We start from the raw sequence: 14455 nt of genomic DNA on the forward strand, positions 1-14455 counted from the left end.
AGAAGGTTGGAATACCGCAGAACTGCAAGATTTCAAATAAAACTACAAATTCCATGGAGCCTCGGTTTGATTCCAGGAGATTTTTGTCTCCTGGACTCTCCTGAGTCAATTTCTTCTCTAGCGTCGACGAAAAAAGACCCAGGGCGACCCCCAGCTTCCAGGTTCCTCCCGAAGCCGATTTAGCCCCTCCCACGACCCAAAGAGCTGATTATAAAAAGCTAAGTTTTCATGATCACCTCTCACTGAGGCAGAGCTCAGTCCTGCAAGCAGCCGAAAATCTAGGAAAGAGGACGACACCTCCGCGGGCAGCTCATGGAGGGTAAGAGCGAAAAGGATTTGACCCGAATCCTACCAGCCCTCGCCACAATCTCTTAAGACCGGTCAGCCTCCCTCTTCTCCCTTCCTCTCCCCTAACGCCCTAATCACCCGCTTCCCTAGATGGGGAGGCCAGGGGAACTTTGAGAAAGTGCTGAGACACAGAGACAGAGAAACAAACAGAGAGAGACAGATAGATACCCAGACATACAGACACAGAGACGCAGATCGAGGGAGGGAGGGAGAATGACAGACAGATGTGTCGTCCTTGCGGATCTTTCTTCCTCCGACTCTAGCTCTTTATCTGGCGCAGTTCTTTATCAGCATTTGGTTTTCGGATTGGTTTGTGCAGAGGATGAAAGGAATCGGTCTATCTCTAAGCTTGCCTGCTGGCTTCCTGTGTCTGGACCAGATGCTGGGCTGCTTGTCCCCGGGCTTTGTTTGATTCTACTATCTTTTGCGCCGGCGTTCTTTTCCGTGATGATGGAAAGAACACCCGCACCCTCCTTGCGAGGAGTTTGTCTTGAGAAGTGTTGGTGGCGAGCAGTTCTCTCCACTGGACCTGGAGTTGGGTGCTTTGCCAGAGACTGGAAGCTTGGGGGCGGGGGGTAGGGAACAGGAAGAGTCACTGCCTTGTAAAAAGCAGAAAGGGCATGTGGAACTGACCCTCAGAAATCAGAATTTGGTATAGTGAAAAAAGGGCTACCGAGTGAACCTTCTTGTCAATGTTTTAAGTCGGAGTCGTTAGTAGGGAGTTGTTACATACCAGAGTTCTTCCTTAGTCTGAACTGTGGGCAGGGGTACCTTAGGCATTAACCTTAGACATTTTCTTTCTTTTTCTTTCTTTCTTTTTCTTTCTCTCTCTCTTTTATTCTCTCTCTCTCGCTTCCTTTTTTCTTTCCTTTCTCTCTTTTTCTTTATTTTCTCTCTCTCTGTCTCTCTCTCTCCTCTCTCTCTTTTTTCCTTTCTTTCTTTCTTCCTTCCTTCCTTTTTTCCTTCCTTCCTTCCTTCCTTCCTTCCTTCCTTCCTTCCTTCCTTCCTTTTTACTCTTCCCTCTCCTCTTTTCTCCTCCTCCTCCTCCTTCTCCTTTTCCTCCTCCTCCTCTTCTCTTCCTCTTCCTCCTCCTCTTCAGGTCTTTTGTGATCACCTATACAATGTCTAACACGGTGCTGATCAGGATATGATGAAGAGAAAAGTCAAACTGCCTGTCTTCAACAAGCTTGTTTTAAACTTCTAATGGAAGGGAAAGGCACATTCTACGGCATATATCCCTTTGGTGTGGAAGATAATAGGTTGCATCTTAAGAGCTCAGATATTATCTAAAGATAAGTAGTTCACAAATGTAATCTTATAAGGGGAGAAAAGGAAGAACAAAGGAATTTTGAAACAGAGCTGTCCTTACTTCTGGAATAGTAGATGGAATATTGGCCTTAGCCTCAGGAAGAGCTGGCTCAGACATTTATTTAAGCTGTGACCCTGGCCAAATCATCTAACTTCTGAGGTTTAATTTCTACATCAGTGAAATGGATACAATGTAGCCATCTCAGGATTTTGTTAGGATCAAATGTTCTACTGAAGGCAAAGCCTTTTGCAAATCTGAAAATGCTACTTAATTGTCTGCTGTTATTTATTTTTAAGTCTATTGTTAGTGCTACATTCTAGGGGCTCTAGACAGTTTTACTGTGCAGAAGATGGAAGAAAGGTCCGGGAAAATCAATAGTAAATCCCTATGGTTTTCCAGAAGCTGATTCTGGCTGGGGCATACATGAAGGAATGGAGTGGAAGGAACACTGGCCTTGGATTTAGAAAATCTGAGCTCCTGTTCTAGCAGGTCCCCTAGCCACCCACTGTATGACTTTAGGCAAGTCACTTAACCATCCTGGTTCCAAATTTCCTTGTCAGGAAGACGCCACTTCTAATTTGGTAGCTCAGTTCTTTCTATGTGTTTCAGACAAGTCACTTGGATATGTGGTCTTAGAGTTGGAGTTCCTCAGAGTGAAGACATTATAAAGTTATTTACATGTATCATGATTCTTGTCAACTCCAACATTTTCTATATATAATATAGATTTTCTATATAAAGAACATTTTCTCTATATATTTTCTATATTTCTATAGAAATTTTCTATATGTAATATGTGTGAATATACACACATTTCTACATTAAAACTACAATCATAGAGTTTTTGTGAAGGAAGCTCCATCTGAATGTGTTATTGTATGCATCGTAAGTCTTGGTGCTATTGGAGATATTCCAATCCTTAACGTTTTCCAGGTACTTGTATACTGTGTCTTTTGAGGTTCTTAAAATGATCCTGTAATTTAAGTAGGCAGATGTTATTCCCATCTAGCAGAATAAGGAAACAGAATAACATTTAAGTTTAAGTAGCTTATTCAAGGACATAGAATTAAAGGTAACTAAAGTCGAGCCATAAACAAGGAATAATAACGACATAGAGCTTAATGTAGGGAACATTCTCCTTATTCTTATCTTAATGCTCTTTCCTTTATCCTACAAAGATAGAAGTTTCCCTGAGTGACCTTCATATGGAAGTCCTGCCATTACAGCTACAAAAATAATTTTAATTTAGGACATGGGGAAGACTGTGCTAGATGAATTCTGAGTCATAGAACTGGAAGAGATCTTAAAAATTATTTAGTCCCAAAACTTTTTTTTTTTTAAACAGACAAGGAAACTGTGTTCCATGGAGATTGAGTTACTTGTTCAAGACCACACAGCCAGTTGGTGCTAGTCAGGTCTAAAACTCACTTTATAGGTTAGGATAATAGATTTAGTGCTGGAAAGAATCTCACTGGGGGTCTGGAACAAACCTTCAATTTACAGATTCAGATGAACAGAGAGTCAGTAATTTAACTAGCATTTCTTAAGTTCTTACTATGTAATAGGCATTGTTCCAAGCACTGGAAATCAAGTCTGACAGTTGATAATTGGCAAAGCCAAGATTTTGACTCAGAATTTTTTTCATTCTAAAATTGGAATGCTTACCTCTATTGTCCCTTCCATATCACCAGGGTGAGGGACATGACATCTCCCTTACATTCCCCCTCCTGCCACGATCTGGAAAACCCACATAAAACTTTTGGCCATCTCTTCAGTACCAAAGATATCTCAATTTTTTTTTCTCTGAGGTGTTTACAATACCTTATGCTGGCCTTCCCATATCATCTATGACTTCTGAAAAATTTATTTTTCCCAAATTACCATTTAATTTCTTACACCAACTTATGATATATCAAAACCTTGATGAGGAAAGTCTCAATATGGAAAGGATCTTATCCTCTGACTTCTAGGCCAATCCTCAGCATCTTTCATGGAGTTGTCTGGGTGGGAAAACTTTAGAATTAGGCAATTCAATGTATCATTTATAATCATCTTGCTTGTGCCATGTGCTGGGGAATGCAATGATGAAAAAATGACTGGAGAAGGGATATGAGGTGCAAGTGTGAGATATATTAATAGCTAACACTTATGCAGCACTTCAAAGCTGGAGTACCATGGCTTAAAATGCAAATATTTTGAAGGAATAACAAGTGAAAGATATTTTCTATAAAATATAATTAACCAACCAATAAGTGTAACATTCAGAATGCATTTGTTATATCTGCATTGTGCACCAAAAATATCCCTCTCAGCACTTTCTTAGAAAAGGGAAGGAAAGGTAAAACAGATACTCTGTAATTTCTGGGCATGGAGTAGGGTGTTAGCTACCTGGATAGACTTTTTGTAGGAGTTAATACTTGAGCTAGACTTTAAAAGAAGATATTCGGGGCAGGTAGATGGGACAGTAGATACAGCACTAGCCCTGAAGTCAGGAGGACCTGAGTTCAAATCTAGTCTCAGACATTTAACACTTCCTAGTTGTGACCCTGGGCAAGTGAGAGGATGATGATGATACAAGGAGACTGAGAGACAGTTGCTTTTCTCTGACCTCTCTGACTGAGAGGCCGTTGAGTTGTCTGACCTCTCCCCTCTTTCCTCTTGCTTCCAATTTATCTCATTCCCAGTCTACAACACCTGTGTCAACAAAGGCTGCCCTGCAACTCCTTCAGATGTTATGATTCACAGATGTGGAGGCTCTCAGAGAATTGAATTGCCCCTTCATTTAGGCATGGTCCTTAACACCCAATTGCCTCAGCAAAAAAAAAAAAGAAGAAGAAGAGGAGGAGGAGGAAGAGGAAGAGGAGGAAGAAGAAGAAGAAAGAAATTCTGTGACTAGGACAGCTAGGTGGTTCAGTGGACAGAATATCAAGTTGAAGTCAAGAAGTCCTGAGTTTAAATCTAAATTCAAGTGATTATTAGCTGTGTGATTCCGGACAAGTCTTTAACCCTATTTGCCTCAGTTTCCTTATCTGTAAAATGCACTGACGAAGGAAATGACAAATCATGTCAGTGTCTTTGCCAAGAAACCCCAAATGGGGATGCAAGAAGTTGGACGTGACTGATTAATAACAACAACAACAAAGTCATTCTGTGAGTCAGAAATGAAGGCCTGGTTTCTAGACATGGGAGGCAGGTTGTGCAAAGAAGGAAAATATACAGAACAGCAAACTGACCAGTTTGGCTGGAAATAGTCTGTGAAAGATAATAATCCATAATAAGTCTGGAAATGTTATTGGCAGCAGACTGGTGAGGGCTTTAAAAAGAAACAGTAGAAGCCTATATTATATAGGAAGACAGAAAGAAGCCATGGAAGCTCCTTGAACAGGATAGTGATGTGATCAGACTTGTGCTTTAGGAACAGGGATTTGGCCACTGGGTGAAGGATGAAACATGAGTAATATGCAATAAGGAAATTCAAAGAGAAAAGGATAATGACTTTTGTTTTGGATATGTTGAATTTAAGATGTCTACGGGATGTGTAGGGCAGTTAGATGGCACAATAGATAGAGTGCTGGGCCTAAAGTGTGTCTGAGTTCAAATCCAGCCTCAGACACTCCTAGCTGTGTGACCATGGGCAAGTTACTTAACCCTGGTCGCCTCAGTTTCCTCATCTGTCAAATTATGTAGAGAAAGAAATGGCAAACCAATCCAGTGTCTTTGCCAAGAAAATCCCAAATGAGGTCAAGGAGAATCATATGGGACTGAATAACAATGGGACATCCAGGTGGAGTTGTCCAATCGTGTTGTTGGTGATATGGGAATGGAATTCAAGAAAGTGAGGTAACAGTTAAATTTATAAGAATTTTGGAGATCACAGAGCAATTATAGAAGAATATAAGAAGGTCTGAAATAGAGGCTTGGGGATAAGTGTAGACATGGAGGATGGGAATAGGAAAAGCGATGATCCTACAAAGGACATCTAGCTAAAATGGCCAGTCAGGTAGGATGAGAATATGAGAGAGAGAGAGTAAGGTAGGAAAAACCCAGCAAAGGAAGAGATTCTAGGGAAAAACTTGATTAATAGCAGAAAAGTTAAGAAGGACAGTGACTGAGAAAAAGCCATTGGATCTGGCAATTAATAGAGCATTGGTAACCCTACTTCAATTAGTAATGAGGTTAGAAACCAGATTTCAGGGGCTTGAAAAGTGAATGTGAGTGATCAGAAAATGAAGGCAGTGAATACAGACAATTGATTCTAGGAATCTAGAAATAAAGGACAATAACTTGAGATTACATGAAGGCTTTTTTATTTTCATTGGACCTTTGATTTCATCAATATAGGAAGTTCCAGGTAAGGAACTTCCTCTTCCAAAGCAGATGAGCTCCTTCTCTGTAATTTATAGTTTGAGAGCACTGCCTTCAGCATTCAGAGTTCAAATGATTTGTTCAAGGTGACCCAGTATCTAGTAGAGCCAAGTTTTCTTCATTCTCTTTTTATTGTATATTCTCTAAGTGAAAGTTTTTAAGTGTGGGGGAGAATATTTTGTTTTGCTTCAGAGAATGAGGTCAAAAACTGGGCAGTGGCCACTTGAAGTCAGGAAAGGGAGCTGACCCCAAGGCAGAAGTGGAAGGAGAAGAAGATAAATTATACAGAAAAGAGATACTGGGAGCCAAATACATAATGCCGGTACTTTGTCTACTGTCTAATGCCAATAATACCTTGTCTAAAGCTGGCCCTGCTTCCAAAGTGGGCAAATAGAAAATGTATGTGGGTGTATTGTAATCTTTTTTCATAATACAGTGGCAGGATTTTCTGAAACCATTTGGCATTCTTTAGTACTATTTAATTCAACAAAGTTGAATTAAGCCTACTCTGTACAGAATACTGTCCTAGAGGCTAGCCATCCAAAGACCAAAACAAATTATATTCTCTGCCTTCAAGGAGCTTTTAGTTTCAATCTCAGTTTGTTTGTATTAACAAAGGAATATAACTTTGAGGTAGTCATGAATTATTTGGAAAACAGCTTAGCACAGGAACAATCCAGGACAGAAAAGAACACTGGATTTGGAATCCAAAGGCTGGGCAGAGTTTCTGGCCTTATTCCTTCTTTAGCTATCTGATCTGAAACCAGTTGTTTGGTTTATCTGTAAAATCATGACAGTAATAACTATATTTTTAGCTACACAGAACTATTGTATATGGGTCTAATAGATGTTGAATGCAATATACATTAAGGCTGAGGTGCCCCAGAGTTCCGTGTAAATGTGAGCTCCATCTCTGGAATATTCTATCATTGCTGTAAGTGGGATGGACATAAGACCTTCTCAGAAAACTGACCCCTGCCATAGTTTAGGGATACAATTCCAGAAAAAACCCCTTTGCTTGTACCCTTGTTTAATCTTACACAAATCATTTTGTTATCTATAATTCCCCTGTTCTTATAACTTAAGGGTGGAATGGATTTCCAACATAGGTTGTGAGCCCTGGTATTAAGTCAGGGATAGCTGGAACCCAAGATGGGATAAAAATTGTTTTGGGGTACTAAAAAACCCTGCTCTGTTGTCTGTCCTTTGCCTCCCTTCACTAGACTATCCTGGTGAAAGTGTCACCCCTTTCCTACAGGATTTGAATAAATTTTTTGCTCTGTGTCTGAGAAATGTCTATTTGAATTTTTTTGGGTTAGTGGTTGCTGTCCCCACAACTAGAACAGAAGGTAGAGATTATCTTTGTCTGCTTTGGGGTAACACTGTGAGCAAAACTCTTTGTGTTAAGGTTGTGGGATGTGAGATATAAAGCAGAAGGCTTGTAGTAATATAAAACAATGAATAATATTTGGTTCTGGAAAAACTACTTAGTAAGAACATATACATAATTATTTTGACTTAGACATGGGAGATCTGGAAATAATGGAAGGAAGAACATTTGTCAACTAATTCAGAAGTGCACTTTACATGGGTTATTTCATTTGACTCTTCATAATAAACATAGGAATTGGGCATTATTATTTTCTTCATCCTAAATGAAAGGAAACTGAGCCAAAGAAAGATCTAAGCTGGGAAGTAGCTGAGACAAAATCTACATTCAGGTCTTTTTGACTTAAACCTGACATCATCTATTGCATTAATTAGAATCAAAGAAATCTGAGACATGGTACCTGCTGTTTGCTAGTTTGTAAAAGCAATAGGAAGATAAAACAAATAGAAGTATCTAGGGGATCATAGATTTAAAGTTATCAAGGACTTTAGAGCCAATCAACCTTACATATAAAGAAACTGAGGTACAGAGAGGTCCAAAGTGGAATTGTTGGATTAGCTCTGGGAAAACATTATTGCTACTGAATTATTTCAATCTGTCTAACTCTCTGTGACCCTATTTGGGGTCTTCTTAGCAAAGATACTGGAATGGTTTGCCATTTCCTCCTCCAACTCATTTTTACAGATGAGGAAATTGAGGCAAATAGGGTTAAGTGACTTCTACAAGGTCATACAGCTAGTAAGTGCTTGAGGCCAAATTTGAACTCAATCTGGCTCTGAGGCAGGCACTTTATCCACTAAGTCACCAAGCTACCCTTAGGAAAATATATCATTAGGCAAAACAATATTATTAGAGGAAGTTGTTTCCAAAGGAACAGTGTCATAAATATAATGAAAACTAACTTTACAAATAGGATTTGGTTTGAGTCTCTTAACTTCATTGTAAAACTTTTGAGAAGTAGCATGATACAGTGGGCAAAGCCCTTAATTGTAGGGCTTCACATACCATCTCAGATACTAGCTTTGTGACTTTGAACAAGCCTCTGTGCCTCAATTTCTTTATCTATAAAATTAGGTTGGTTGCCTCTAAGGTCCTCTGCAACTCTAACTAAATCTATGATCCTTTGCTTATTTATATTTTGTTTATGTTATAATTTATATCATATCATAGAATGAGTTCATATTTATATTTTATATCTGTAAGAGTTTAGCTAACAATACAAAACTGCACTGATGAATGCTACAAAAGCAGTATTAACTGCCAGTGCTACAGAAGTTCAGAAGAGGGAGATGTCATTTGAAAAGGCTTTGAAGAGAGGATGAGACTTGAGCTAGCTCCTAAAGGATTAAAAGAATCCAGAGCAGGCAGAGAAGAGCAGAAAAGACTTTCTAAGCAGACATGAGTGATGATGTTGAGATGTGGCTGCATAAGACATGTTTGAGACAGTGAGTAGACCAGTTTGGCTAGAGCAAAGAGCATTAGTATAGGAGCCTGAGATAGAATGTTAAACACTGATTTTAGAGGATCTTAAATCCCAGAGTAAAATAATGAGATGCCATAGGGTGGATAGAATGAATTGGAGGATACTCTCTAGGCTGCTAAAGTTACCTTTCATATTAATGCCATAGTTATGATTTAAAAGCTAGTGCCTGCTATCACTCATCTGAATTTTAGGAAATTCAATGTCTGGCTCTTTATGAAATTAAATCTGTGTGGAATTCCCAAAGGAAAAGAATAGAAAATTGCTTTCAGCATTTAATGTGGTCATTTTGAGAATTTGGTCATGCTATTAGAACTGTAATATCCCTGGCTTCCAGGAAAACATTTTCTGGGATTTTCTCAAACTCTTTGTGTTGTGTAGGCAGGGGAGTACTTAGTTTCTTCTGCAGATGTGACAGTGTGGATATATATTAATTTACTTTTCAACATCTCAGAGGACACTGTCTCTCTAGGGAATTAGAAGAAAATGTCTTGAGAGTGAAGAAAATTTTCTTAGTGACATCATCTCTCCCAGTTGTCTACAGACTGTGCCAGGATGAGTGGTGGTTGTTGAAGAGTTGAGGATCATTCAGGCTAGGGAGGAAGGGTGCAAGATTTCTTAGGTCTTAGAGAATTCTGATAGAACTATATCCAAATATGCTTCTACATTATTGGAAAGGAGAGTCTGTTTTCATTGATTGTTGAAGTCCAACTCCAGTAATGAAATAAGGGTGTGTCAATTAGGGGCCAGGCGGAGAGAATTCGATATAAACTCTTCAAATTTTATTGATCAGAGAGACAAATATATATACCTCTAATACTTTTAGACTTGCTATAAAATGCACTCTTTGATATTCCTATATCTTTTCTAATAAGTAAAATCTACTGAGATGCAAATGATTAAGCCTGCTACTTCAATAGAGATGTAAATACTTGAGATACACATCAGAGTGAAATTATCATACCAATGTCCTCAAACACCTTTCTCCCAAATGCCTTTAGTCTCCAATGCTGGCTGCTTTACCCATCCTAAATTCAAATGTATGTCTTTGATCCATTATATTCTTGAATTTACATTTTGCTTCAGCTGCCAGGTTTCTCTGCTATTGTTTATAGAAAAGGGAAGTTGGTGAGCCAAGCTACTGTAAGATTCAAGATCTGGAATGGATTCTTATCTCCTGGCTCTCTACAATTGATCATCCAAAAGTCCCAACTTCCTTGGAGAACTGAAAACACTTTTCATAGGAATTAGGAAGAAGAAATATTGGGAAATATCTAGTCTATTCTTCTATTTTACTGTAGAGGAAAGAGAAATCCAAAGACATAAAATAATTGCTCTTTACATCCTTAATATGTGACACAATGCTTCATACATTTTCGCCCCCTTTAAATTTGTGATTTCATAAATGTAGGAAAAAGATTACAACTTTGGGCATCTAGGTGGCATCATAGTTCATAGAGTGCCAGGTCTGGCATTAGGAAAACACATCTTCCTGAGGTCAAATCTGACCTCAGTTACCCTGTTATCTAACCAAGTCACTTTACCCTGCTTGCCTTAATTTCCCCATCTGCAAAGTGAGCTGAAGAAGGAAATGGAAAATTATTTCAGTATGTCTGCTGAGAAAACCCTAAATGGGTAATTCATTCCCCAATTGATAATTGGTAAAAGGATATGAAAGTAAATTTTCACATGAAAATAATTTTTATTGTAATAAGTTTATTTTTAATATACATTGCTTTATGAATCATGTTGGGATAGAAAAATCAGAGTAAAAGGGAAAAACCATGGGGAGAGATTAAAAAAAAAAAAACAGAAAAAAGAAATGAAGATAGCATGTATTGATTCACATTCAGTCTCCTTAGTTTTGTTTTTGTTTTTTTTCATCTCTGGATGCAAATGACATTTTCTGTCAAAAGCCTATTGGGATTGCTTTGGATCACTGAAACACTGAGAAGAACCAAGCCTTTCATAGTTGATTATCACACATTCTTGCTATTATTGTGTAGAATTCCTAATTCTGCTTGTTTCACTCAGTATCAGTTCATGTAAATGTTTCCAGGTTGTTTTTTTTTTTTTTTTAATATGTGATACAACTTCATTTTTTTAAGGTGAAACAAAACAAATCTTTATTTTTCACCAATGGAATGCTTTTTTTAATTGTAGTTTTTTTATTTTCAAAATATATACATGGACAATTTTCAACATTTACTCCCACAAAATCCTGTATCCTAATTTTTCCCCTCCTTTCCCCCCACTTTCTCCCCTAGTTGAAAATAATCCAATATATATTAAACATGTTCAGTTCCTCTATACATATTTCCATAAATATGCTGCACAAGAAAAATCAGATCAAAAAGGGGGAAAAATAAGAAAGAAAATAAAATGCAAGCAAACAACAATAAAAAGAGTAAAAATACTATATTGTGGTCCTTCTTCAGTTCCCACTGTCCTTTCTCTGGGTGCAAATGGCTTTCTTCATTACAAAACCATTGGAACTGGTCTGAATCACGTCATTTTTGATGGGAGCCATGTCTATCAGAATTGATCATTGTATAAGCTTGCTGTTGCTGTGTAAAATGATCTCCTGATTCTGCTCATTTCACTTAGCATCAGTTCATGTAAGTCTCTCCAGGTTTCTCTGAAATCATCCTGCTGATAATTCTCATAAAACAATAATATTCCATAACATTCATATTCCATAACTTGTTCAGCCATTTTCCAATTGATGGGCTTCCACTCAGTTTCTAGTTTCTTGCCACTACAATAAGGGCTGCCCCAAACATTTTTGCATATAGGGTCCCTTTCCTTTCTTTATGATCTTTTTAGGACACAAGCCCAGTAGAAACACTCTTGGCTCAAAGGATATGCACAGTTTGATAGCCCTTTGGGCATAGTTCCAAATTGCTTTCCAGAATGATTGAATTAGTTCACAACCCCACCAATGTATCAGTGTTCCAGTTTTCCCACATCCCCTCCAATATTCATCATTATCTTTTCCTCTCATTTTAACCAATCTGAGAGGTGTGTAGCAACGTCTCAGAGTTGTTTTAATTTGCCTTTCTCTGATCAGTTATGATTTAGAGTACCTTTTCATATGATTAGAAATGGTTTTAATTTCCTCATCTGGGATTGTGGGTTCAAATCCTTTGACAATTTATCAACTAGAGAATGGCTTATTTTAGAAATTAGGTCTTTATAGGAATCTTTGAATATAAAAATGTTTTCCTAGTTTACTTCTTCCCTTCTAATTTTGTCTGCATTGGTTTTGTTTGTATCAAGTTAAAAAGTTTTTGTACAATCAAAATTATCCATTTTGCATTCAATTATGTACTCAGTTCTTCTATGGCCACAAATTCTTTCCTTGTCCTCAGATCTGAGACTTTGTAGACTATCCTTTGTTCTTCTAATTTGCTTATATCATTCTTAATGTTTAAATCATAAACCCATTTGGATCTTATCTTGGTATAGAGTGTTAGGTGTGGGTCAATGTCTAGTTTCTGCATACTGGTTTCCAAGTTTCCCAGCAGTTTTTGTCAAATAGTAAGTTCTTATCCCAAAAGCTGGGGTCTTTGGGTTTGCCAAACACTAGATTACTATAATTATTGACTATTTTGTCCTGTGAACCTAACCTATTCCACTGATCAACTAATCTATTTCTTAGCCAGTACCAAATGGTTTTGATGACCCCTACTTTATAATATAGTTTTAGATCTGGTAGAGCTAGGTCATTTTCATTTGCATTTTGTTTCATTAATTCCCTTGAAATTCTTGATGTTTTGTTCTTCCAGATTAATTTTATTATTTTTTTTCTAGCTCTGTGAAGAAATTTCTTGGGAGTTTGATTGGTATGGCATTGAATAAATAGGTTAATTTGGGTAGTATTATCAGTTTTATTATATTAGCTCGACCTACACATGAGCACTTGATATTTTTCCAAGACATTAGATCTGACTTTATTTGTATGCAAAGTGTTTTGTAATTGTGTTCATATAATTTTTGACTTTGCCTTGACAGGTAGACTCCCAAATATTTTATATTATCTATAATTATTTTAAATGGAATTTTTCTTTGTATCTCTTGCTGCTGGAATTAGTGATAACATATAAAAATGCTGATGATTTATGTGAATTTATTTTGTATCCTGCAACTTTGTGAATTGTTTCTAGTAGAGTTTCAGTTGATTCTCTAGGATTCTTTAAGTATACCATCATATCATCTGCAAAGAGTGATAATTCCTCCTTACCTATTCTAAATCCTTTAATCTCTTTTTCTTCTCTTATTGCCAAAACTAACATTTCTAATACAATATTGAATAATAATGGTGATACTGGGCAATCTTATATATTGGAAATGATTCTAGTTTATCCCCTCAGATGAAGAAATTAAAGCTATCTAAAGTCATATGAAAAAATGGTCTGAATCACTATTGATTAGAAAAATGCAAATTAAAACAACGTTGAGGTAGCAACTTATACCTATCAGATTGGTTAATATGACAGAAAAACAAAATAATAAATATTGGAGATGTGGGAAAATTGGAATATTAATTCTTTATTGGTATTATGAATTGATCCAACCACCCTGGAGAGCAATTTGGAACTATGTCTACAGGGTTATTAAACTGTGCATACCCTTTGATCCTGCAATAATACTACTAGTTTGTATCCTAAAGAAATCATTAAAATAAAGAAAAAAAAAAAAAAGGGAAAAGGACCCACACAGACAAAAAATTTGTAGTAGCTTTTTTTGTGTGGTGGCAAAGAATTGGAAACTGAGTGGAAGCCTATCAATTGGTAAATGACTGAACAAATTATGGCATATGCATGTAATGGAATAGTACAGTGCTGATGTGGTTAGTGGCAGTGTAAAGAGTTGTGGGAATCCCCTCTGATCAAAGCAAGTCCAATGTGAAAGAATTCACAAATCTGAAATCTGAATGTGACAAGAAAAGGGATTTTTATTGTTGGGATTGAGAAACCAGGTTTGCTGGGAAGACAGACTTCTTAGTGGCAAGAGGTCCTAGCAGAGAAATAGAGGTTATTACTGAGAAGAGGGTATCTTCACAGTGGTCAAGAGTCCTAGTAGGCAGCTGTACTAAGAGGAGAGGTCCCTTGGCAAAGCATAATTCCTACACTAGACTTCTGCAAAGATTTGGAGTTCAAAATGGTCATTTTATAAGAAGTCTGGGGGTAGGGCTTCCATTGAATGAGATTCCTTCAATATTGTCACTGCCCCCAGGCCTAGATTTCCATTTGAATGAGACCACTTAAGTTATATCAGGTCCAGATCTCCAGCTGAATGAGAGCACTTAAGTTTGAGCTAAGTAGGGAGTGGTCCTTGACTAATCTTAATGACACCACTTAATTGAAGGGTGGGTTTCTGTCAGAGGAGAGTTTCAGCACTTACCCCAAAAGTCAAGGAGGACAGTTTCAGGGTTCACCCCTGTCAGTGCTATAAGAAATAATGAGCAGAAAGATTTCAGAAAAACCTGGAAAGACTTTTACATGAAGTGATGCTGAATGAAGTGAGCAGAGCTAGGAGAACATTGTACACAGTAATAACA

At 37.5% G+C, this 14455-nt stretch overlaps 1 protein-coding gene across 1 annotated transcript in view; it reads left to right on the top strand.

The window, feature by feature from the left end:
* Nucleotides 1-231: 231 nt before the first annotated feature.
* Nucleotides 232-14455, top strand: part of ENTPD1 (ectonucleoside triphosphate diphosphohydrolase 1) — a 119144-nt gene continuing 104920 nt past the window's right edge. The window contains exon 1 of the mRNA XM_051981755.1: nucleotides 232-319. Within this exon, the coding sequence (XP_051837715.1) occupies nucleotides 313-319 (7 nt within the window). The 5' untranslated portion in view covers nucleotides 232-312. The remainder of the gene's footprint in view (nucleotides 320-14455) is intronic.

Source organism: Antechinus flavipes, chromosome 2, assembly GCF_016432865.1.
Source record: "Antechinus flavipes isolate AdamAnt ecotype Samford, QLD, Australia chromosome 2, AdamAnt_v2, whole genome shotgun sequence".
NCBI classification, from domain to species: domain Eukaryota; kingdom Metazoa; phylum Chordata; class Mammalia; order Dasyuromorphia; family Dasyuridae; genus Antechinus; species Antechinus flavipes.